Source organism: Notamacropus eugenii, chromosome X (genome assembly GCF_028372415.1).
Source record: "Notamacropus eugenii isolate mMacEug1 chromosome X, mMacEug1.pri_v2, whole genome shotgun sequence".
NCBI classification, from domain to species: Eukaryota; Metazoa; Chordata; class Mammalia; order Diprotodontia; family Macropodidae; genus Notamacropus; species Notamacropus eugenii.
This window is the reverse complement of record NC_092879.1, coordinates 68,700,376-68,723,647: the sequence shown is the minus strand read 5'-3', so window position 1 is coordinate 68,723,647 and position 23,272 is coordinate 68,700,376. Positions and strand designations below refer to the sequence as shown.

Below are 23,272 nucleotides of genomic sequence, written 5' to 3'. Positions count from 1 at the left end.
TGATGATATGCTTTCTATCATTCTGTATAGTTCTCTATAATGTGTTGCATTCTGCTCATGCCCTCCAGTCAATACTTTTCTGATGTTTTTGTGGGAAATCTCTTTTACATACTTACATGTATGCATCATATATGCATACATTACATATTAGAGGTGACTTGGAGTCAGGAAGGCCTAAGTTCAATCAAGTCCTGTCTTGAATGCCTGCTGACCCTGGGCCCATAGGCAGATCAGATGTCCCCTCTGGTTCCCAGGTACCACAAGAAGTGGTACGAGAGCAGCTGGTCTGTCTGTGGAAACTTCTTCTCCCCCACTCAGAGGAAGGCACCTGAACTCCACCTCTACACAAAACCCCCATGTGGACCTACATACGTATGTATTGACAAAGGTCAGGAAGTCAATGGAGTCAGGAAGACTCGTCTTTGTGAATTCAAATCCAGCCTCAGACACTTCCCAACTCTAGGCAACTCACTGAACCTCTGTCTGCCTCAGTTTCCTCATCTGTAAAAGGGGGATCATAATAGCACCTACCTCCCAGGGTTGTTGTACAAGTGTTTAAGCACAGTGCCTGGTGCACAGTAGGTGCGATATAAATGTGAGCTATTTTTATTATGGTGATATAGTGTATGTCTAACAGGTGGTATCCGGCTGACTGGGACCTTGGAGGTCACGTGGTCCAACTCCTGTTTCAGAGAAGTAATGGGAAGTGACTTACTCCAGGTCATGTAAGTAGGGCAGCGAATTCTACATTCTCTGCACTGCCCCCTACAAGGAAGTGAGCCTATCACAATTATATCTCGGGAAACAGGGGCTGGACAGCTCGTTGATGGGTGGGTGGTAGGCAAAAAGGTGGGCAGGTAGCAATTAACCATATCTGTCGATGACAGATGCGCTCAATGTGATGCCAGCTCTGATACCAGCACTATGGGGTTTCATCTTCTGACTAGTCTCTGAAATACTTCTTCAGTATTTTCTATACAATGTGCCATTTCTAAAGAAGGGGTCAAGTTCACTTCTAAGATCTGTGCCTCTTTTACTTGGAGGGCTACTGTGCTGTTGTTGCAGTTTTAAAAAATTCCTTCCTATTCCCCATTCGGGTTATAGAAGGGGGAGGATACCTCCTCCCCTCCCCCTCCTTTTTTTTCCCTTTTAACTAAGCACACTCCATTCAGTGCATTGAGGCTCTTGAAAATCAATTCATTGCATAAAATCATTGTACTGAGTTTTAATGCAATTTCACAGGTACTTGTGCTAGAATAAGTAATAGAGTTCAGTGTTGCATCAGGAAGCTTAAAGGTATATGAAAGCTTTGATGAGTTCTCATTTACAAGGAGGTAATGGAGTGCAGGTAGGAATTCTAACTTCCCTCCATCCCCCTCACCCCACCCCCACCCCCCACATGAGATACACTTTAGAGAGATTCTGCTTCCCCTTGCTCCATTGCTGCCCTGGCCCTGGTGACTGCCCATTTTCAGACACAGGGACTTGATGTATCCCATCCCCACCCCTTCCTCTACTCATATGATGTAAAGCATAGTTTTGCCATGCAATAAATCCCACTTCTTTCAAAGCAGGATCAGAGGCCTAGCAAGGGCTCTGAAACACTGAAGTGCCATCGAACTGTAAGGGACCAGTGGCAATGAGAAATGAATTTTACCTGGTGTTATTTCCCTAGTAAGGTCTAGAAAGATGTTGTAGCTTTGCAAAATAAGTAGAAGAAATAGGAGAGGTGGGCTTTACTAGTGTCTCTGCACTCTTTTGTGGGAATAGGTGAGGTTCACCAATGGCAGAGGGCAAGGATGGAGAGTTCCCATTAATCCCTTTACTTTGGTGAGGTTGATCTGGTCCCTTAGTTTATCTTATTTAGTTGAGATCACTCTCCAATCATTAGTTACACACTGTTTCCATCCTGCATGCAAATGCTGGTTGCCACTCTATTAGCAGAAGAGTGGGTATTATGAATTGAGAGACAAGTGGGTCTGCCACAGGAAGCTGGGATATCAGGGCCCAATTTCCAACTGAGTAGTTGTTACAGCATGGCACAGTTGGAAAGAGCCCTTGGATTAGGAGTAAGGAGACCTGGATCTCTCATTTCCCAGATGAGTGGCCATGGGCAGCTCCAACTCCCCTTTGAGCTAGGGAGGGGGGTCAGATGGGACACTGTCACAGGTCCCTCCTGGCTCTAACAATGGATGCTCTGCAAAGATCAGAAGGGATGCTTTTTCCTTTTTTTTTCTTATGGGTGTGCTTTAAGTGACTTTTGTCTCCTTTACAACCTAGACCAATAGCCTGGAAAATTTCATTTTTTAAAAGTAAATGAAACCAGGAAACTTTGTAGTTGAATCTCTCCCCTCCCCTCTTCCCCCCTTTCACCCTCCTCTCCCTCAAATGCCAGTACAAATGGAAAAAATAAGTCTGTTCTCCATCTGTGACCTTAAATGCCAGCTTGGAGCTCAGAACAATTTTTTATAATCAGAACAGAAAACAGGGTTTATAATGGAAATCCTGATAGCCCCACTTTAGGGGTTTTGAATGATAAAACTACACCTTTTAAAAGACAAGTGTCGTTGCCAAACGGTGGAATGACTATACTTTATTTCCACCCACTACATTTCCATTTTAATTTTATGAATATTGCAAATTATAACACTCACATTATAACCTCTAAAGGGGCTAATTTATAAAAGCAGTGTCCATCAATTATAAATTTTCCGTGACATTAATAAAATGGCAAGAACTAATTATGATGACTTCAGGAATGAAGATGCCTCGGACAAATCATTAATATGTTGAAATGATATTTTTTCAAACATAGCAGGTCCTAATTATGACTGAAATGAGTTAATGAAAATGATCACAGTAAGGACATTAACCTGATGAGCTCCACAGTTTCAGAGTACATGGTGTATGGAGATTTTGCCTCCAGTGGGTCCCGCTCCATTGCGTTGCCACACTCGATGAAGGAGAGGGCTGCATCAGTGTAATATACGGCTTTGCCAAACTTCTCTACCTGAAATGGACAAATGGTTGTTCAGCTTTTCTCCTTCAAAACGAGATCACACAAAGAATGCGACACTTTTTAAAACGTATCCATTTACCTCAAGGATGAATGGAGTGGCTTTTGGAGGTGACTGTCACACACAAAAGAAAAAAATGAAAGAGATTTAAAAAAAATTCAATCTATCCACCCTTTCCTCCCCTCCTTTGGCCGGGGAGACAGGGAGCAGTGTAGACTGCCTCAATGAAACCCAGCTGCAGCTTTGACTGAAATTGTAGCCTTTGCTCTATTTTCCCCTTCTGCTTTGATTCACTGCTCATTGTGAGCACCCTGCTACATGGGAGAGAAGTAACAGATTGGTGCCATTTGTCATGAAAAATGTGAAGTTGTGGTAGGGCTGTTGACAAAAATCTCATCACTTTCATTGTAAATGATGTTCTGCAATAGTGTCCCAAAGCTCCAAATATAGCATTCTGAAATATTTTATTTCAGGAGAATTTAATGGCAAAAGGGTTGATCTCTGATAATGGTCATCCTAAAATTGACTCAGGCATCCTAATTTCTTTTGATGCGTAATGAATATTGTACATGACATTTTCTCTTGAGGATATGATGAGAGTATTTGACATTTTCCATTTCTAATAGCTAGATGTACACTTTCCACTAATATGGTCTTTTATGTTAAATAGCCAATATATTTGACAATTTTTCTCTGTGCCTCTTATGAAAATATTTTCTAGGCAACTGTAAGAGTTTCACTTCTCAAAATGGCACAGTAGCTATTTCTAACAAAGGATTAAGTAACACTGGAGAATGATCCGAGTTACAGATCCAGCTGAATCTGCTGGGACAATGGCTCTCTCTCCTTAAAATGAATACATGTGCTTCAGCTTTTATGTACTGCAGAAAACCATAGCTTAATTTCTGTAAACTGTTGGGTAAATATTTCTTTGCATGAAATTCAGCCTTTCAATCAAAGCTATTCTGGGAAAACCTGTGCATGCATGTGAGAGATTTCTGTGGTGGTATTGGTGGTATTTTTTTTCTTTCCTTCTCACCTCACAAGGTAATTTCCTTAAGCCATTAGCTCCCAGCCTCATGTTGGCCCATCTTTTGGGGACTCTTATTCCTAATTTTTGACCTCTTTCTCTGGTGCTGTTGTACTGGCTTTGGTGGCAGATAGGATAAAGGCTGATGCCTGGTCTTAAGTAATGTCTCTGTCTCAGGTGTCCAGCTTATGTGAAGGACATTTAATTTACTTGCCTATTTGTGTTGTGACTCAACATGGAAAACCTGAGGTCCTCTCTCAGTTGTGCTAACAATTTGTGGACTTCTAAAGAGAGCTCCCATCACGGGTCTTTTAGTGCTTCCTCAGTGCTTACACTAGTCACATGCCCCCATTCTCCCAGCATTTCAAACAGAGATGGCAGTTTTGCATTTCTCCTCGTGTCATTTTGGAGCCTCATAAAGTAATTATTTTGGAGGGGATGCTTCTGACCAGCAGGATGTTAGTCCCAGCCAGCAGCTGTATGACTTTATTTGACCAAAATAAGAACAAAAATGACAGCTTGTGAGGCACATGCTGATGGGTAGTGCTTAGGAATTGGTGGTTGGTTGCCAACAACTTGTACATCGCACAGCAATAGCATGGTTCCCCAGTAAGAGCTCTGTCAGGGTCAAGTTTCCTGTAGCAGAGAAGTTCTCGCCACAGGCCCTGCCATGCTGTGCTGTGCCTTCTCAGGTTATTTCTGCTCGAACACCTCTCCTAATGGTGTCAGGCTTAGTCAAAGGTGAGGATGCAGAGAGCAACATGCCACTCCTAAAGAGACTCCAGAAAGGAGAATGGCAGAGTACATGGAAGCAAGCCCTCCCTGGCACAGACAGCTACATGTTTGTTAGCAAGGGGCAACAGGTTAATGTTGAAACTAAGAGTGCTTCCCTTTAAGGGCTTATCAAGGGGGAGGGCCTTCTGGGGGAAGAGCTGCCAGTGTTATCTTATTCTACGTTCCTAGCCTGAACTCCTCACTGTGGAGTGGAGCATCTCAGGTAATAGGACTAGCTTAATGACAATCAGAGCTTCTGGCTCAAATCTGCCAGTTTTATGTGTGAGAGAAAGAGGTTGGTTTTCCTAATGTTTTGAGGTGCTTCTGTCAGTGAGAGGCCAAATAGATGTTACAGTTCTTTTTCTGATCTTTTAAGGTACATCTGCAAGGGGGGCCAGGTGTGGGCCAAGGATGCCTCCTATTATCTCATAGAGGAAGTACAAAATTCTCTTCCTAAGCCTCCAGGACTTTTTGAAACTGATTTTCATTCAAAAAGCAAGTCAATAGCAATGTAGACCATTCAATCCTTGGAGGTGGGGAAGAAAGCAATTTGTGCATCCATCCCAAGTGGCGGATGTCAGGGTTAGGAATATGAATACGCTGTGGAAACAGGAGCCACCTTCCTCATTTCTCATCAGAGGCACTACCTGGCAGGGGGAGCTTGTGCTGGGCTGCTGGAAATGTTGGTGGTAGGGCTGGTCCCCAATGGGTTTTTTTCAGAAGTGTGCATTGTTCAAGGGAAAAAAGCAGAACAACTCTCTGGGAACGTACCAGTGCGTCAGCTTTGTGCTTCAGCTTCTTGGCCTCCTGCATGTAATAGTCGGCATTGTGAGGCCTAAACAAACAAAATTCAGTCTTTCAGTAGGCTTTGGCATCATTTGATTAAAAGATTGAACAGCCCAAACATTTCTGCTACGAATCCCCATACAGTGCCTAGCAAAATGCAGACAAACGTATCTGCTCCCGTTATGACAGACCTAGAAACAAATGGGCAAAATGGCTCTCTGGAATATAGAAATGGCCCATCTGAATAAATTCTGCCCACCCTTTTTCCCTCTCCCCCTGAGTAGGAATATTACATAGATAAAATAGATCAGAAATTCCTATTGGTCCGCCAGCATACATCTCCACTGGAGGAAGCAAGCACAAAAGTGGAACAAAGCAACCTAGAATTAAACCTCCTTAATTGGAAACATTGAAATAGCACCAGCACAATCAAGAGTACAGCATGTGGGGAAAATGCCAAGGCTTGTTTGTGCCTCTGCCTGAGCCTGGCCTAAGGGCCTCATTCTGGTCAACAGTTTTCCTTCACTTGATTTGCACAGAGATGACATTTTACACAGAGGAAAGGATGGAGAAGTCTTCCAGTCAGTGCCCCATCCAAGACAGAAATGAGACATTTGGAACATTTCTGACAACATACACATCATCAAAATGAATCCGAGGTCTTCTGGTCTCTGAGTTCCCATTGGTGAGGGAGGACATTGAAGACCAGGTGGCCATCTCCAGTTGATTACTGTCCAGAAGCCCAATGCTGGGACCCTGATTGTAGGTATCTTCACCCTGTTTAAAAAAACAAAACACTTTTATTAACTCAGGTTTTTGGCAAAATCTCTCACCACGAATGCTTTAACCAGATTGAAGTGACATCTTCAATTTAAAATGAAGCTACTGGGGGAGGAGCACAAAGACGGATCTGTAGAAGCTCCCCTTCATAGCCCATAAAATATCTGTAAAAATGACTCTTTTGTGGCAGAAGCCACAAAGCAACAGAGTGATATTTCCAGCCCAAGACAGCCTGGAAGGCCAACAGGAAAGGTGTGTCGCACCAGGCATGGAGCAGAGCGCAGCCCAATGTAGGCCACGTGGCATGGCAGGGACAGGATCCAGAACAGGCTTCAGGGAGTCCCAAAATCTAAAGAACTAGGATTAAAACCAAGAATCACCTTCCCAGCAAAACTGAGAATAATTCTTCAGGGGGAAAAATGGCTATTTAATGAAATAGAGGACTTTCAAGCATTTTTGACGAAAAGAGCAGAACTGAATAGAAAATTTGACTTTCAAACACAAGAATCAAGAGAATCATGAAAAGGTAAAGAGAAATCATGAGAGACTTTCTAACGTTGAACTGTTTACATTTCTTGCATGGAAAGATAATATTTGTAACTCTTGAAACTTTTCTCAGTATTTGGAGGGATTATACACACACACATACGCACACATACATATATGAAAAAGTAGGAGAGAAGGGGATAAGTGGAGTGGGGGGATGATAGAAGGGAGGGCAAATGGAAGAAGGGAGTAATTAGAAGTAAACATTTTTGGGGAGGGACATGGTCAAAAGAGAGAATAGAATAAATGGGGGGGCAGGATAGGATGGAGGGAAATAGTCTTACACAACATGTCTATTATGGAAGTCTTTTGCAAAACTACACACATATATATAGCCTATATTGAATTGGTTGCCTTCTCTGTGGGAATGGGGAGGGAGGAAGGGAGAGAAGTTGAAACTCAAAGTTTTAGGAACGAATGTTGAGAATTTTTTTTGCATGCAGCTGGGAAATTAGAAATACAGGTAATGGGGTATAGAAATCTATCTTGGCCCACAAGAAAAGAGAGAAGATGGGGATAGGGGAAGGGAGGGGTGTGATAGAAGGGAGGGCAAATTAAGGGGAAGGGTAATCAGAATGCACGGAGTCTTGGGATGGGGGGAGTGGAGAGATGGGGAGAAAATTGGGAACTTAAAATCTTGTGGAAATGAATGTTGAAAACCAAAAATAAACAATAAATAAATAAAAACAATAAAATATAGGGTATCTAGAGGGCACACTGGAAGGAAAGGCAGGGCAGAATAAGGATATGGAATATATGGATTAAAGCATTTATATAGTGTTTTAAGGTTAAAAAAGTTAAAAAAATAAAATGAAGATAGCTTTGGGTTTTTTTAGTCTAATCAATCACTAGGTTTATTTTTCCTACGACACTCAGCTCTCAGCCAGTAAGTTTCTGTAATTACATACCTCCAGTATCTCATGAATATCCATTCCCAAAGGTTTAAAGTCATCAGGAAGCCACTCAACAGAATTGGGGAATGAAAAGGTGACAGGGTCAGGGAGTGGGACAGGATGGGAAAGCCGGACATTGAGAATACTGGGCATCTTGTGAAACACCCTCAATTCCATAGCACTGGAAAGACCTCTAAATACCATATTTAACATCAGCTCATGAGTTGGCTCTGTGGATGAGCCTATCCTCTGCTGGAAGGCTTTGAGGCTAATTAGACATCCATTGGGCCTGGTCTTTCAAGTAGCAATCTGCCTAGGGCACTTTTTAAACTCATAAATGTAACCTATTTGCCACTTAGGTGGACTGATATCTTCTCTCCGTATTTGCCACAGTGAGATGTGGATAGCAGAGAACAGACTGAGAAAGTAGGAAAAGAAAGACAAGCTCACTTGCCTGTCAGTGTCACACATTCCTAGGTCAGGTGGGCACTGGCTAAAAAGGCCGAGGGACTAGCGAGACTCTAGTGTTTAGTCGAGGGCCTTTTAGAGGGTGGACACTTAAAAAATAAAATGCTCAGTACGTGTCTGTACTGGAATGTGACAACTGCCAATCACCATGATTTTGTGCTGGTTTCCAAGAGGTTCCAGGGTTAAGAAGATGGTAGAGTTACTGTATTCTATGCTGGTTAAGAGAAATTAGATGAAACCCTTCAGTTTAAGAATGGCATTGATAAGGGGAGAATGTACAGGGGAGGGCTTTGAGTCCATGTCATCTGAGGATGGGTTGAAGGAACTGGGACGTCTAGCCCGAAGAAGAGAAGGCTGATGGGCTGAAGGAACTGGGACATTTAGCCTGAAGAAGAGAAGGCTCAGGAGTGCTGTTGTGAAGTGTGTGAAGGGATGTGATGTAAAAGAGGAAATTAGATTTGTACCGTTTGGCCCAAGAGAGCAGAACCAGGGAGCGTGGGTGAAAGTTGCAGTGGTCAATTTTCCTGCTGTCCCAAAATGAGAGGGGCTGTTTCTGGCAGTGGAGAGTCTTTCCTGCCACTGGGTGTCTTTTGGCAAAGGCTGATGGCCAGCCAGTTGTTGGCCATGTTATAGAGGGAAGTCTTTTACGGGTATGGATTGGCCCAAATGGCTGCTGAGGTCCCTCTAGTAACTCTGCAATTCCATGACATTATCGGTGCAATTTGAGACTAATATAGATGAAGTCAATAATCCAATGGATGAAAATAAAATTCAGGTTCCCTTACATTTGTGTAGTATTTAGTGATATCTTTATATGAAGGTTTAACCATTTTTTAAGTCAATAAAAAATAACAGTGCTGAGCTAGACCAAATGAGTCCCTAAATCTCTCCTGCCAATGTAGAGTGGGCCAGTAGGTCCCAGAGCTCCTGGATTGTCTTTGGCAGGGTCTCATTTTGATGTGCATAGCAGCCCTGTGAAGTAGGCAGTGCAGGCACCTCAGATGTGGAAACAGAAAACTGGAAAGAGTTCAGTGACTTGCCCCAATTCACAGCAAATCTGTAATAGCCCAGACCCAAGCCCACATCTCTTGTCTCTCTGTTTAGTGAAAAACAAACTATCCCCACATTGCCTTACAGACTTCAAGCTTGGGTGCCTGGGAGAATTGTGGCACTGTGAACAGAAATGGGATTATTGTGGAACTGACATTATAAACATTATAAACATTAGCATTAAAAGTTTTATGACTGTTATATTAAAAAATCTTTTATTAAGCACCTAATTAGCCTTGACAGTAGAGTCCTGCAGAATAAAAACAAAATTCCATAGAAACATACTACATGACTTTCGAAGAGCTTATCAAAGATAACCACAGGAAGTTTGTAATGTTAATTGCAGTCATTGTGCCAGATAGGGTGAACAGTAAGCGCTGTTACTGTTCAGAACATGTGGCATAGTAGAAAGGTGTTGGAGTAAGAAGATCTGGGTTCAGTGTCTTCCTTTGACATAGCTGCGTGACCCTGGGCAGGTCTCTTGGCCTTTCTGAGTCTCAGTTTCCTCTTCTGCAATATGAGGACAAAGATACTTTCACTGTTTTACCTCCCAGAGTGATTATGAAGGAAAACCTAGTCAACATCTTGGATTATGGCTGATATTATTGGTGTTTCAATTCAGTATAAAGCATTTCACAGTCGCTTCTGTGAAAATCATAACTTTAGGCCCTGAATGTTCTGGAGCCTGCCAGCGTTTTCTGCACTGAAATTGGCCCTCAAGGCCCAGGCTCACTCCACATTGACAGGAGAGATTTGGGGACTTGTTTTGTCTAGTTCAGCACTGCTGCTTTTTATTGACTTAAACAGTGATTAGAACTTAGTAAACATGATACCTGGAGGTACACATGCCTTTCATACAACGTTGTGTTTTAGTGATGCTATCTTTGCATATAGATGGAACTTTAAAGTTTTCTGTCCTCTCTACCCCATGAACTTAGGGAAAGTGCTAAAACAGTTTCTCAATCATCTATAGCAGTCACTTAATAGAAATGCTAAGTCAAATCAGTGGAGAATCCCATGTGTAACTCAAGAGCAACATAGTGTTTTGGCAGGAAACTCCTCAACCAGGCTTTGATTTAAGCCATAAAATCAAAGCTTCTCATCTAGAAGGGACCTTACCTGTCATCTAGTAAAAATCCACTCATTTCACAGCTGAGAGGAATAAAATGAGGCCCAGGGTATAGAAGTGACTTAGCCAGGGTCATACAGATAAGTAAGCAGCAGAGGCAGGATTTGACCCCAACTCCTCTAACCCCAAATCCAAGGCTGATTCTAGTCAACCAAAAAGCTGAGCTTGTTTTCTCAACCTTCTTCAGTACAGAGCAGCCAACAGGGGTGTGTTAGATGGTGGGAGATAAGCTGACCTTGAATGATGAAAAATGAATCAGAGAATCCATAAAATGGGGGCATATTGGGAGTTATCTTTCACATACTCTGTCTCTTTAACTACCTTCCTTTCTGCCCTCTACTTCTAAATTTGAACCAGATGAGCCTTAGCTCATTTGTTTACCCTTAGATGAGGGATCTGAGCCAGAATTAATACAGACACTGAGGGTTGTGCCCCAAATGGCTATTGTAGAGTGTCTATCCTCTCTACTAGACTTACTCTCTTGTCTTCTGAAACCCCCTTGACATTCCTGACCCGGGGGGGGGTCTTTCTTAATAGAGGGAGACCTGGGATCCTTCTCCTCCCATAGTAAACTTGTACTCATTTGTAAAATGAAGGTGGCCATCCTTCAAAATGGTGATTAGGAGGAAAATCTTTTGCAAACTATTGGTTTTGTATCTGAACTGGAAGCAGCAACAGGACCTTCCTTGCAAATAACAGATGGTCAATACATGTTTGTTTGAAAAATGCAAGTTGGTAAATGATCAAGTGAAGGAGATAGAGGCCCCTAGCTTTCCATTCACCATGCCTCTCTCCACAGAGCTAATCAGTCTTCAAGGCTCCTTGGTTCTTTTGACACAACTTCTCCCATGTTGTCCTCTTTTTGTCATGCACACAGTCACTACTCTAGGCCAGGCCATCCTTACCTGCACTAGTGCAAGAGTCTCCCGACTGTCCTCCCTGCCTGAAGTGATCCCTGCCTCTTCTCAAGTTCATCCTATATTGAGCTATCAAAGGGCTATTACTGAAGTGCCAGTCTGACCACGGCATGCTCCTGCCCAACAAATTCCATTGATTCTTTCCCTCTTCCCTCTAGGAGCAAAACCAGGAAGGATTCTTTTACCAAGTGACACCTATTCTGTAATTTATAATCTGCCCAGGGTGAGAGGTTGAGTCACTTGCCCAAGGTCACACAGCCAGTATGTGTCAGAAGTAGAACTCAAACTCAAGTCTTTCTGACTCTGAGGGCTGCTATCTCTTCTTTATTCCATGCTCTCTCACTTTTTCTTTATTTTGTATGTTCTTATATGTATACATACATACATATATGTATATATATATTTACACACACACACATACTCTACACACACACACACACACACACACACACACACACACTACATTATAAGTTCCAAATAGTCTCCTTAAGGTTAGGAACTACTTTGTTTTTGTCTTTGTATCTCCAGCACTCAATACAGTATCAGGCATAGCAGGCACTTTAAAAAAAACCTGTTGACCTGACCAAGTACTGTGCATATAGTTATCTCTTACAATATTTGCAAAGTCTAAAATAAAGTTTCTCATCTAAGAATTAGCAGGTGAGAGATGAGTCTCTCGGAATTGAGCTGGGATAGTTCACAGATCCCAGAGGTATTGTGATCTATATGGTAGGGCTGCCACCAGCATGTTGTCTTCTGATCATCATTGTAGTGGGAAGGTGGCTTTGCCAGCTGATTAAAAGCTCTGGTGGATCCTGCCAAACTGGGAAGGCTTCAGGTTGAAAAATTCTAGAAACCTTGGTCATAAAGGGCCTCTAGTCTTCATTAAGTCATTCCTCTTGCCTTATAGCAGAGCTCAGTTTAAACTGTCCCACTCAGAAAGTTCCAAGGAAAAAGCCCCTCCAGTCTCCCTTAGCAATCCATTCCCCCCAAATCAATTCAAGGCAGAATGGGATATCGTTTTAAGACTAGTGGAAAGGGAGTGAGTGAGGGTGATGGTTATCTTTCTGTGTTAGCAAAGGGGAAAATACAAAATTGAGAGGGGAAGGGAAGCCTCGAAGGAGGAGAAGAAAGCTGCTGAGTGATGGCAAAGTTGACTCTGTCTGGACATCTGTTGCTGACATCTAGGTACAGTCTCTCCTCCCCCAAATACACAGTCTCTGGCTAACCCAATTCCTGTCTTCTTTGATGCCCCAACCTTGTCAGTTGCCCAAGAGCGTTAGTTCCCAGGGCCTTTGATTTTAGTCTCCCTCAATCCTTTCACCACACTCAATTGGTACCGATCCTCATGCGCCCCACTTCTCGCCTCTGCCCACTTACAGCTCAACTCAGGATTGAACACTCCCCCCCCCCTTCCCGCCCCGTGGCCAAAATACTCACACATATTCTGAAGTTTAAATTGGTCTTGCTCTCATTCTTTCTGTGTCTGGCAAAGGAACAACTGGCAGCTGGAAAAGCAGCGGGCATGGGAGCTTCCTGACTGGAGGAACTGTTGCTGTCAGAACTGACGCGTCGATGGAGGGGCTCGTCAGACAATGGGGACAGTGGAGGTGGGAAGAGCTTGTCATCTCTCTTCTTTGTCATTTTTTTGGCTGGAATATTTCTGGTAGAGGAAAACAAAAATTGATTGTGTTCTGAACCCTTTTTTTCTCCTCCTATTCCTTGTCATTTAGGGTAGCACTTTAAGTGATGATAGATGCCACAGTCCCTTAATGATCATGACCTTCCAATAAGATTGAGTGTATGCATTGGCAGTTAGGTTTGGGTCTTTGAAGCACATCTCTAGGATGTATTTAATGGTATAATTTAGGCCTCGGTGTAATGTAGTCAGCCTTTCAAAAACAATTCATGCTAATTGGATTTTTATGGGAAAAACAATGTCTACTTTAATTCCCCCTCCCCCATTTAAAAGGAAGGTTTCTCCTTATTTTGAAGTAGAACTTCTCAGCAGAAGTACTCGGTAAAGGATGGGATAATGATCTGAGAGAGCTTCTCTTAAGACAGATGTGCACATATTCCACAAAGACCTACTGGAAAAGATGGCAAATTCAGGTGAACAAAACTGCCTCAGCCGCCAGACATCATAAAACACTTGCCTCCAAAGGCACCAGGCAGACAGTCAAATCTGGGACACCCCACTTTCCAGAATATGTCCCTTTTAGTCATAACAAAACTACACATTTTCAAATATAAGCACGCTTTATTTTAGAACTTGTAGAAAGGGGCAACCTGCCCAAAGAGCCAAAGCTACAAAAACCCCGATAAAGGACTTCAGGCACTGGTAGTTATTTATGATGGGAATGTAGGCATAGATTTTTATTTTAGTTACTGTTTTAGTCTAATCAATGAGGATTACTTGAATTTTCATTTTTCTTGCACAACTAATATTGCACTGAATAGTCATTTACTTTCCATGAGTATTGACAAAAATTTTCAGTAGTAAATTGAGTCAACAAGAATTATGTTTTCCTCTTGGTCAACTTCAGTCAGTGTCAGAAGATATAGATTTACAATGTCTCAAAGCAGAAAATCAAAGATGAACAAGCAGTGGAGCAGAATGGTGTCCTGAACTGGTGGAAGTCAATATTGGCTCCTTGTTCCAGCTCACTGGGGTTGCACAAATTTGCCAATTTTAATAATATTTGTCATCCTCTACCTCTTGATCTATAATTGTGCCTCCCCTACCCTGTGATGTCAATTTTCACCATGCAGAAGAATTTTAAGTCCCTCTAAGTATTTCACCATAATTATAATTGGCTAAAATGAATTTTTAAAAAAAAAATTAGCAATAGTTTTTCTAAAACTGCTTTCCCCAAAAGAAGTAATTTTAAAGCAGTCATGATATATGATTAAAATGATCTCTAACATAAGCTTGTGAAATCTCTCCAAAATATGGACTAAGCCAAGCCCAAGGAATACAGAGGTAACTGAGCTTTAGGAATCTCTGCACACAGATATCAAGGATGGCTTTGGCACACAGGAGGCAAAGGCTGATTAGCTGCAGGTTTCCCTCTGCTTCTGGTGCTCCGGGCCACACTAGAAGGGCCGACATAGCCCTCATGGAAGGGTTGGCTCCTGCACTCTGCACATGACATCACATAGGTCCACTGCAGTCCCCTGGAGCACATTGGGAAGGAGGGCCTTTCCTTATCTGCCCAAAGTCCTGGCAGCCTAGGGATTGGGGCATTTTACTCTGGAGAAGCCCTTCAATGAGGGGACTATTCTAGCAGCATCAGTGAGGACGTCGTGGTGGAGCACTCTTTTTCCTACTCTGCTAGTCAGCTAGCTCCCAGAGGAGAAGGGAGTGAAGCAGCAATTTCCCCTTTGATGACAGGGAACAACTCTCCCAGCAAGGTGAGTCTTTAGGGCCCAGCAAAGACCTAAGATCATCTTCTCCACATGGAAAAGAGATCTCAGTCTCCAGGGGCTTTCCAAGGTTTTCATGGAAAGCATCAGTTAGCTAAAGATTTAAAGAGCAGAATGGCTGCCTAAAGGGATATCCAGGGGAAGTCTTCAGAGAGAGAAATCATTTTTCTTCACCGTTTGTACCACTGATATCTTATATTCTGATTGGTGGTTCTAAAATGACAAAGTAGACCCATTTTCTTCTTCTGTCCCATCCCCCTTCTCCCAAATAGCAAAAGGTCCTAGGTCCCCCTACTCATGGAAATTTAAAAAGACTAGAAAACATATTATGGGAAATGAGATGTTTGCTCAGAGAAACTGCCTCCATTTTCTCTCTTAAACCCCCTATATATGGCATAGAAAGAAAAACATAAATGGTTTGCTTATGAAAAGAGACAGTTGTGGTAAGTGATGAGAGCAAAAGGCCAAACATCTAAGGCCCTGGCACTAATATTCATTACCTGCAGGAATTCTGCATGAGGAATTTTCCTTCTCAGAACCTCATTATCCTGACTGGCCTTAGAGACAGTCTAACTTTTTCCAAGTCTCTGGTTGCTAGTTCTGCCAGCTCTCTTATGGACTCCAATTCTTTCCTTCCTCTGGAAGATGTCTTGGAATGGTTTGAGCCTGGCAGCACATGCGTTGGAACCCTGGCAGCTGGGGCATTTTTAAACATTAGCTATGATTTGGAGGGGGCTCTTCAAAAAGTGCTTCCCTGTCCTGAGGCATTTCACAGTCTCAGGGAATGAAGGTGGAGCTACCTGTGTTCTGAGTGTGTAGTGTAAGGGGAACTGGGAGTGGAAGCTGGCAAAAAGGGGAGGGAGTACTATCTTTCAGGAAACAGGGAGGTATAAGCAGTGAGGGAGCTGAAGTGTATGAACAGTGGCAGATAAGATTTATGCCAACTCACTGCTACTAAACAACAAGCTGGGAAATCCATCGCTTATCAGCATTTAGCCAGACTGGTGCTAGGTTGTGGGCCACTAATAGGCTCAGAGACTGACATTTGATGGAAGTCATCTTTACTTGTGAATGAATCTATGGCAAATAATTATCCTAGCTGAATACTTTAAGCAGCTGGCATGACAGTTAGTTAACTTAGATTTAGAATCCAGGAAGAAATATAGCCAAAATATCACAGAGGAACAGAGAGCTGGACTTCGCACTGAAAAGTTTATGCAGTTGGAGGAAGAAGGGGAGGAGGCTGATTGGCAGACAATGAAAATGTGCCAGCCTGCAAGCCTCTTGCCTTTTGAGGGTGGTCAAAAAGGTGCAGAAAACTCAGTGCCATTTAAAGCAGCAGATCTCCCTTATTTGTTCCCAGCACCATCTGACTGCTCCTCATGAAGGCCTGAGAGAGTCATCGATTCTGCTATTCTCATCAACTATTCTCTCCTCTCTCCAAATATGATACCCCTCCCCCCCCAGACAGTGCCAGATGATTTTAGACCTCAAGATAAGGGGACAATGAGTTACTTTTTTTGTGAAGTCATCTGCTTAATCAAAATTGGCACTGGAGATTGTTGGTCATTGGGTCATTTGATGGATGGGGTAGAAGGATTAGTGTCAGCCTGCAATGAGTCTCTTTAGTTTCTTTTCTCCTTTCAGACAAATGCCATCTGGGTCTTATGCAGTGGTTCTATGAGATGGCACGTAGAACTGCTGCCAGGATAAATCTGGGGAAATGCAATGATCGCTGCCACTCACATATACCAGCCCTTTATGCTCACCAGTTGTGCTGAGGGATGCCCCTCTCTTACCTGAGGCTCCTTCGGGATGGAGTTCCCTCAATTCTGGGGGTACTTGGAGCTCTTTAGAACACTTAAATGACAGAATTAATGTACGAAGAATCAAGTCAAACTTACTCTTTAGTGTTTGGGAATCTGTGACTACTGGGTATTGGTGAAATGCAGGGTGGGAGCAGACAGGAAGGTGAGATATCTTCTAGCCGCTGCTTCTTGTTCTCCGTGAACAGGTCCAAAGGGTCAGATGGCTTTAATAAAAAGGAAAGCATGAATTATACAGGATCTATATACAAACATTCTACTTGTAGGGAATAGTAAGTTCTAAGGTTAGGGCAGACTGCTTTTTATAAATAGGAATATGGGGTGGGTGGGTCAGCGATGCTTATATAATTACAGGTACCTTTTATATGCCAACTGCTATCTGACCAGCCAAACATCAGGCAGTGCAGACAGAGCTGACTTGTGCTCTGAATACCTGATTGGGCATGTGGATGGATATGGTAACCTTCAGCCTGCCTCTTTTCTCTCTCATGATGCTCCCCAAATGAACAATACAGAACCAAAGTTGGAGCCACAGGAACAAAGCTTGTCCAAGCCAAGAGCTAGGAAAGTGGCCGTAATAGAGAAGGTGAGATTGGGAGGGTGTTAGGGCAATCTACAAAGAGCATGGCATCTTTCCTGGGGTGCCCATAAGTTAAACTTACTCTGCTGGAGGTAGTCACTCTAACTAAGACTAGAGCTCCAGGGTTATCTGCCACAGATTTTCTGTCAATTGCAATACAGTCACCAGGCTCTGAGATTTCACGCTGATTGCATATGTGTGCAAATCAGAGAAGTTCCTCTTCCACCCTTCCCCCATCCCTGAAATGAAAGGACTGTTTTCCAAAAGCATCAAGTATCCTCTTTGGGGCAGAGCAGCAGCTCTGCTATGGACAGGGAGTGAGAGAGTCCTTCCTGCCTCCTCTGTCTCCCTCCTGAAGGTGATGCAAGCCACGTGGAGAAGCATTACCTCCTCACTAGCTAAAAGCCATAATGTTTATTTGCCTTTTCTCTGAGAAATTACCTGGAAAGGTAGCACATGATGTGCTGATTTGATTGAGGAGAGAGAAATTTTCAAGAATATATTATTTGTCATTGAAAAGTTTGTTCTACGCTTCATCTTCGGGGTACCTCTTGTTTGCCCTATGAATCACGGTGCTGTCACAAGCCAAAACACCCATAGAAAGCAAGGCTCAGCAACCTTACATTTAACCACTCTGCTCTAGGTTTTCTAAACTGTCCATAAACAGAATCCCTAAGATCATTGTTGCTTGGAATTTTGTCTCTATCTGGAACAAGGAGAATTGAAATGGAATGTCTTGTGTGTGTGAATGCTCATCAGGAAAAGGCAGTTATGATGTACCTCTGTGTCTCTGCAGTTGGTGAGGAAGGAAGAAGGTGGTAGAACTTTTTAAAAATGTGGCCATTTTGACAATCTGTGGCTTCCATGGAGGGGAGAGGAAAGGGGAGCACCTCTTGGGCCTAAACCTCAGAGGAGGGAGGTGGAGACCCAGGAGAAGGGAAACCAACTCTGTCCATTAGAGAATGCAGCTGCCATTCCTGACTAACCTGGGGACTACAACTTGTCAGCAGGGCAAATACCCAAATCATACTTTATTCTTTTTAAAAGGCATTACTATTCTAAACAGATGCAGCTCTTGGGACTGTGCTTTAACAAGCAGCAGGATTTTGTTGAGTGTGAACTTGAACAATGGGCAGCTCAACCTTAGGTGACATACCTTGCATTTCCTCTTGTTCTTGGCAGGCATCTTCTCAGCAAATGAAGGGCCAGGTGACTCTCGAGACTGGGAAAACTGTGGTGGTTGTGGTGGTTTTGCGTTATTTTCTCTGGGCTCAGTCTTGGTGGAAGTGGCTTCAGGTGGGTCTCGGCCAGGTACTCTAGATAATAAGCCAAGATCTATTTTGACCCAAAGTTCTTTAGCGTCATTGTAATCACGTATTGGGGACAGAAGTTCCGTTTGCACAATGGGCAGAGGTGAGAAAAGCTGATCCTCCATCTCATTGGCGGTGACATCTGTACAGAGGCTGCTGCTGCTGCTTCCTGTTAAAGTGCCGACACTGATGACGCCATTGCCTGGAGCCTCCTTAGGTTTGACAGCACTGGTCAGAGTGGGACCAGGAGGTGCCACTTTGACCTGTAAAGCTTCATCTTGGTCAGTGTTTGAGTCTGAGGTCGAAGAATCAGTTTCAACAAATTCTCGAGACTTGGGGACAATTTTTCCAGAGCCTCTGAACTTCTTCTTTTCAGCAATAAATGCTGCGGTAAGTTTGGGTTCTTTCCTTGGGGCCAATTTTCCAACTGTGGCTCTGTTCCGTGCTTTGGCACCCTGTTCTGGGTGTTCCAGTGTGTCTTTTTCTTTGGGAGTGTGGCTGGGCTGAATATTTGGTCTAGGCCAGGGGTATTCTTCAGTACTGGGTGTCCTTTCAACCTTCTGGGGTTGCTTTTTGCCTACGGTCTTTTGTGAGGCTGCTTCATTTTGAGCAGGTGACTTCTGCCTGGAGTTTTTGGTCTCTACAGGAGGAGGCAGTTTCTGGATGAGCCTTTGTCGAGCTTTCTCCCGGAGAGGGCTCAGGAGGGGCCGCTCTTTGGGTTCGATCTGGAATAGACCAGAATTGACTTTTCCCTTATTCTGTATTTCAATTTGTGGGGTGATGGAAAGTAGAGAACTGTTCTCGTTGGAAGTCTCATTTTGGTTGCTTATAATTGTCTTGTTATGAGGGTTCACTTTGTTCAGCCATTTGTCGAGCTGCCACTTGTTGGTTGAAGGAGGCTCTGGCTGTGGGTGGCAAAACAACAACAGAAAATGAATTTGACATTGGGTGAAAGCCATCAGTGTCCTCAGCATATTGGCCCTTGGCAGTTACTACTTCACTTTCAAGGTTCCCTCTAATGTGTTACCATTACAGGCCCAGTACCCTAGTGATATCTGCTCACCATCCCCCAAACACACTACTCACTCCTGCATCCATGTCAGTCAAGTTCCCTTCGTCTGCAATGGTTTCTCCCATCCTATCCGTTCATCCAGGTGCCTTCAAGCATTCTTTCTCAGGTTACTTTGCCCCACACAAAGCTCTAAGCTAATTCAACTGCTTCCCCCTTCTCTGTTTTCTTTAGTACCATTTCTGTTTCCTCCGGGAGAACATCTGGGGCAACTGTTGATGGTAAAGTTACAATAGGCTAACTCTGCTGTCCTTGATAGCAAAAAGAATTTGGTATAAAACATCTTTCAGATCTTTTTTCTTTTTCACCTGTTGTCCTCACTCCAGTTTCATCCTTAAATATCCTCAAGAAATCTTTGTGTAATGGGGTCTTTGCCTAACTGTTTTTAAAGTGCTTTTGTTTTCTTTTCCATTCACATTCCTTCTTTTTTATGTGATGGCACCGCTCACATACTTCCACCATCCTTTCATGAGTTGACATGGCTAAGGAATTCCTGAATAGAGACCAGCCTACTGCTAATGAATCCTTCTGAACTTAGATTGGGATCTGGTTTGTAGACACAGCATTATATAAGATCCTATCTCCACTGGGAAAAAAATATTTCCTATGGGCTAAGATAGGCCTTGTGTTATATATAGGGCATATTTTGTGTTGTGGACCCCTTTGGCAATCAGGTGAATCCTACAGACTCCTTCTCAAAATGATGTTTTTTAAATAATTAAAGTAAATGCTCAATTTCAGCTAGAGGTTGGTGAAAATTAAGATTGAATTTTTTTTCTGCCCAAGTTTACAGACCCCTGGAAACCTAGATCCTTTGCCTTAGAGAGCTACCTAGGACCTGAGAGCTTAAGAGATTTGCCTGTGGTCACACAGCTACACCTAGGGAGGACTTGAACCCAAGTCCTCTGACTCCAAAGCCAATCGTCTATGCACTAATAAAAAGAACTCATGATTATATAATTTAAATTTTGCAAAGCACATTCCTCAGAATATTCCTTTGAGGTAGGCAGTACAAATATCATTATTCTCATCTTACAGACAGGGAAACTGTGATCCAGAGGTTAAGCAAACTGATCAGAGATACACAGTTAATATTAGAACTGCCGTTAAAACCAAGTCTCTTGATTTTGAATTCAGCTCTCTTCCCACTAAACAAACAAAAGAGCAATGGAATGACTTGAGTGGAAGGAAAAAGAAAAGAAGAAAACCCAGCTGGGAGCAGGGCCTTGCATGGCCAGCACTAGGCAGGGAGTCAGTTACCTCAGGTGTGTTGCTGCGGGATTCCTCGTTGCCCTCGCTGTCACTAGAGGTGCTTTCACTGTCAGAATCTGACTCAGAACTGCTGTCAGATTCACTGGAGCTTCCAGAACCCCCACTGGAGGGGATGACTACAGGCTCAGGGGCAGGTGGCAGCAGTGTCGGGCTAAAAGAGACAAGCGGCATTCTTGGCATTTTTCTCAGCAACACTCAATGGACATCACGAACCATCATTCAGTATTAATCATCCGTACCTCCCATTTTCTTGGTTTGCAAAAGGAATATGAGATGTGCTTGGGGCCCTTTTGGAGTTTATGTCATTGAGGATACAAGACACCCATATGGAAACAGTGATATAACAATGTGACTCAGAAAGTTGCTGAAAGTGATGCCCAGCGGATGAGGGGTATAAACAAGACCTCAACACCAGGAAGGAAACAGAACTTTTTCTACTGTCCTGTTTACAAACCGTCATAAAGACACTACCCTTCATTTTGAGCCTTGCCAGCTACTTGGTGAAGTGACTACAGATACTATTATTCCCATTTTACAGATGAAAAAATGGAGGGCCCCTCCCAAAGTAAAGTCATGACAAGAAAGTAGCAGAGGCAGGATTCAAACCAGCTCTCTCCTGGCCCTAAAGTCATTAGTCTTTCCATTTTTACGCTGTCCTGATCCATTAGATGTAATAATTCAAGGTACATTCATTAGACTGCGAGCTCCTCAAGAGCAGGGTAGCATAGTCCCTGGCACACAGTAGGCACTTAATACATACTTATTGAATGATTGACTGCAAGACTCAGCAGATCTTCTAATCTGATTTTTTTTTAACATTGCAACAAGACATCGTAATTAAAACTGAGTTTGTGGTAATGGTGCTAGAGGCATCGAAAAGGAAGGCAATACAAAGTTTACTGGTTGTTAATAAAGAAAGTTAATCTTGAGTTACTTTACAAATCAGTTACAGCTCAAAGTGGTTAGCTACCAAGCGGCTATTAGCTGGTAATTGGATAGGAAAAAGATCCCATTATGATGTACGTTGCTTTCCCCCACATCTCTTCAAATTAATTCCTTTGAAAAAAGCTATTCTGAACTTCTCTCACATGAAATAAAATGGGCATATCCATATACAGAGTAGAACAGAAGAAGAAATGGTGAATCCCTATGACTTTATTTGTATTTTGAAAGCCCCAGGCCAGATTCAGGCTTGGTTTGGCACTTAAATTTGTTTTCTATTTCTTATAAATTCCGCCATCCACAAACCTGAACATTTGGGTACACAAAGAAAAAAAGATGATCACATATGAAATCACGGACGTGTTAGTTTATAAAGTGCACAGTGTAAAAGAAGAGGGACAAAATGTTTCTTCCTTTACTCCTTTCTGAACTTTTGCATTTCATATCTGTAGTTTTTGTTTTCTTGATGCTTCTATCCCTTTTCGGGTATCTTGAGCAATCTCTGTCCTCTTTTAACAAAACTAATCAACACATTGGCCACGTCTGAAAATGATCTCCGCTCCAGTGCTGGCTCTAAAACTAATGGAACAAGCTTCCACTCCAAGAAGTCCTCTCAAGTTGCTCAGATAGTTTTCATGTGCAACTACACTGTTACTCAAGTACAGGGAATTCCTTCCAACATGCTCCATATTTATCAAGACTCCTACTTTCCCAACTCTCCCCTCATCCTTCAGCCTTCTGAAAAAAATGACATTGTTTTCTGTGGTCATTTTTTTCAAAGTTGTACATCTACGTGTTCATAGAGAGATTCAAATGGTCAGAGCATTTATAGAGGCATAGATGAAGAGAATGCTGGATGTAGAACGAAGCCTAAATATCATTTTGTCCCCTCCCAGCATTGTGCAGGAGAGGAAGTTGGGCTCATAATGTTTAAGGAACTTCAAAGATCCAAAACCTAAGGCCACACTGCAGTTTACCAGCAGAATCAAGACTAGAACCAGGGGTGCCTTATTCCTTGTCCAATCCTGTTTCCTGCAGTAAAACCTTTTAGGCACTCTTTGAAAATGTGCACCAGAAGGGATTGCCATAAGGAGCCACCTTGATTGATTTTAAATTTGTAAAGTTGATCAAGCAAAATGTATCATAGCCAGCCTTACCAGCTCTGCCTTTAATGATAAGTGACACTTCTTAAGCCATCACTGGCTCTCAGTGGTTGTGTGCATTTCAGAACTTGAGTGCAAGTGATCCAGGGCATTTTCTCTTCTATTCCTACGGCCTCTTTGATCTGCTTTTGTTAGATATGAGGACCCCCTTCCCCCTTTTGAAGTAAATGTCTCCCTTCAACTTACTTAGAACATCTCAAAATGTTGGGTTAAGGTTGAGTTGAGCTTGAGAAAGATGACTGAAGGAGAGCATTCAATGGTGAAGCCCTACGCACCTCCCTCAAACTCATTCTG

The 23,272-nt window shown here is 42.9% G+C and overlaps 1 protein-coding gene across 7 annotated transcripts in view; it reads right to left on the bottom strand.

Moving 5' to 3' along the window:
* AFF2 (ALF transcription elongation factor 2) overlaps positions 1-23,272 on the bottom strand; it is a 529,569-nt gene that overhangs the window by 19,482 nt on the left and 486,815 nt on the right. For 5 of the 7 annotated variants that reach the window (XM_072626094.1, XM_072626091.1, XM_072626093.1 and 2 more), the window contains 8 exons: positions 20,862-21,024; positions 18,379-19,437; positions 16,721-16,848; positions 12,831-13,053; positions 6,245-6,384; positions 5,593-5,656; positions 3,099-3,131; positions 2,874-3,010 (listed from right to left, as the gene is read on the bottom strand). In XM_072626094.1, the coding sequence (XP_072482195.1) occupies positions 2,874-3,010; positions 3,099-3,131; positions 5,593-5,656; positions 6,245-6,384; positions 12,831-13,053; positions 16,721-16,848; positions 18,379-19,437; positions 20,862-21,024 (1,947 nt within the window). The remainder of the gene's footprint in view (positions 1-2,873; positions 3,011-3,098; positions 3,132-5,592; positions 5,657-6,244; positions 6,385-12,830; positions 13,054-16,720; positions 16,849-18,378; positions 19,438-20,861; positions 21,025-23,272) is intronic. The other 2 variants (XM_072626095.1, XM_072626090.1) reach the window with 1 other exon arrangement.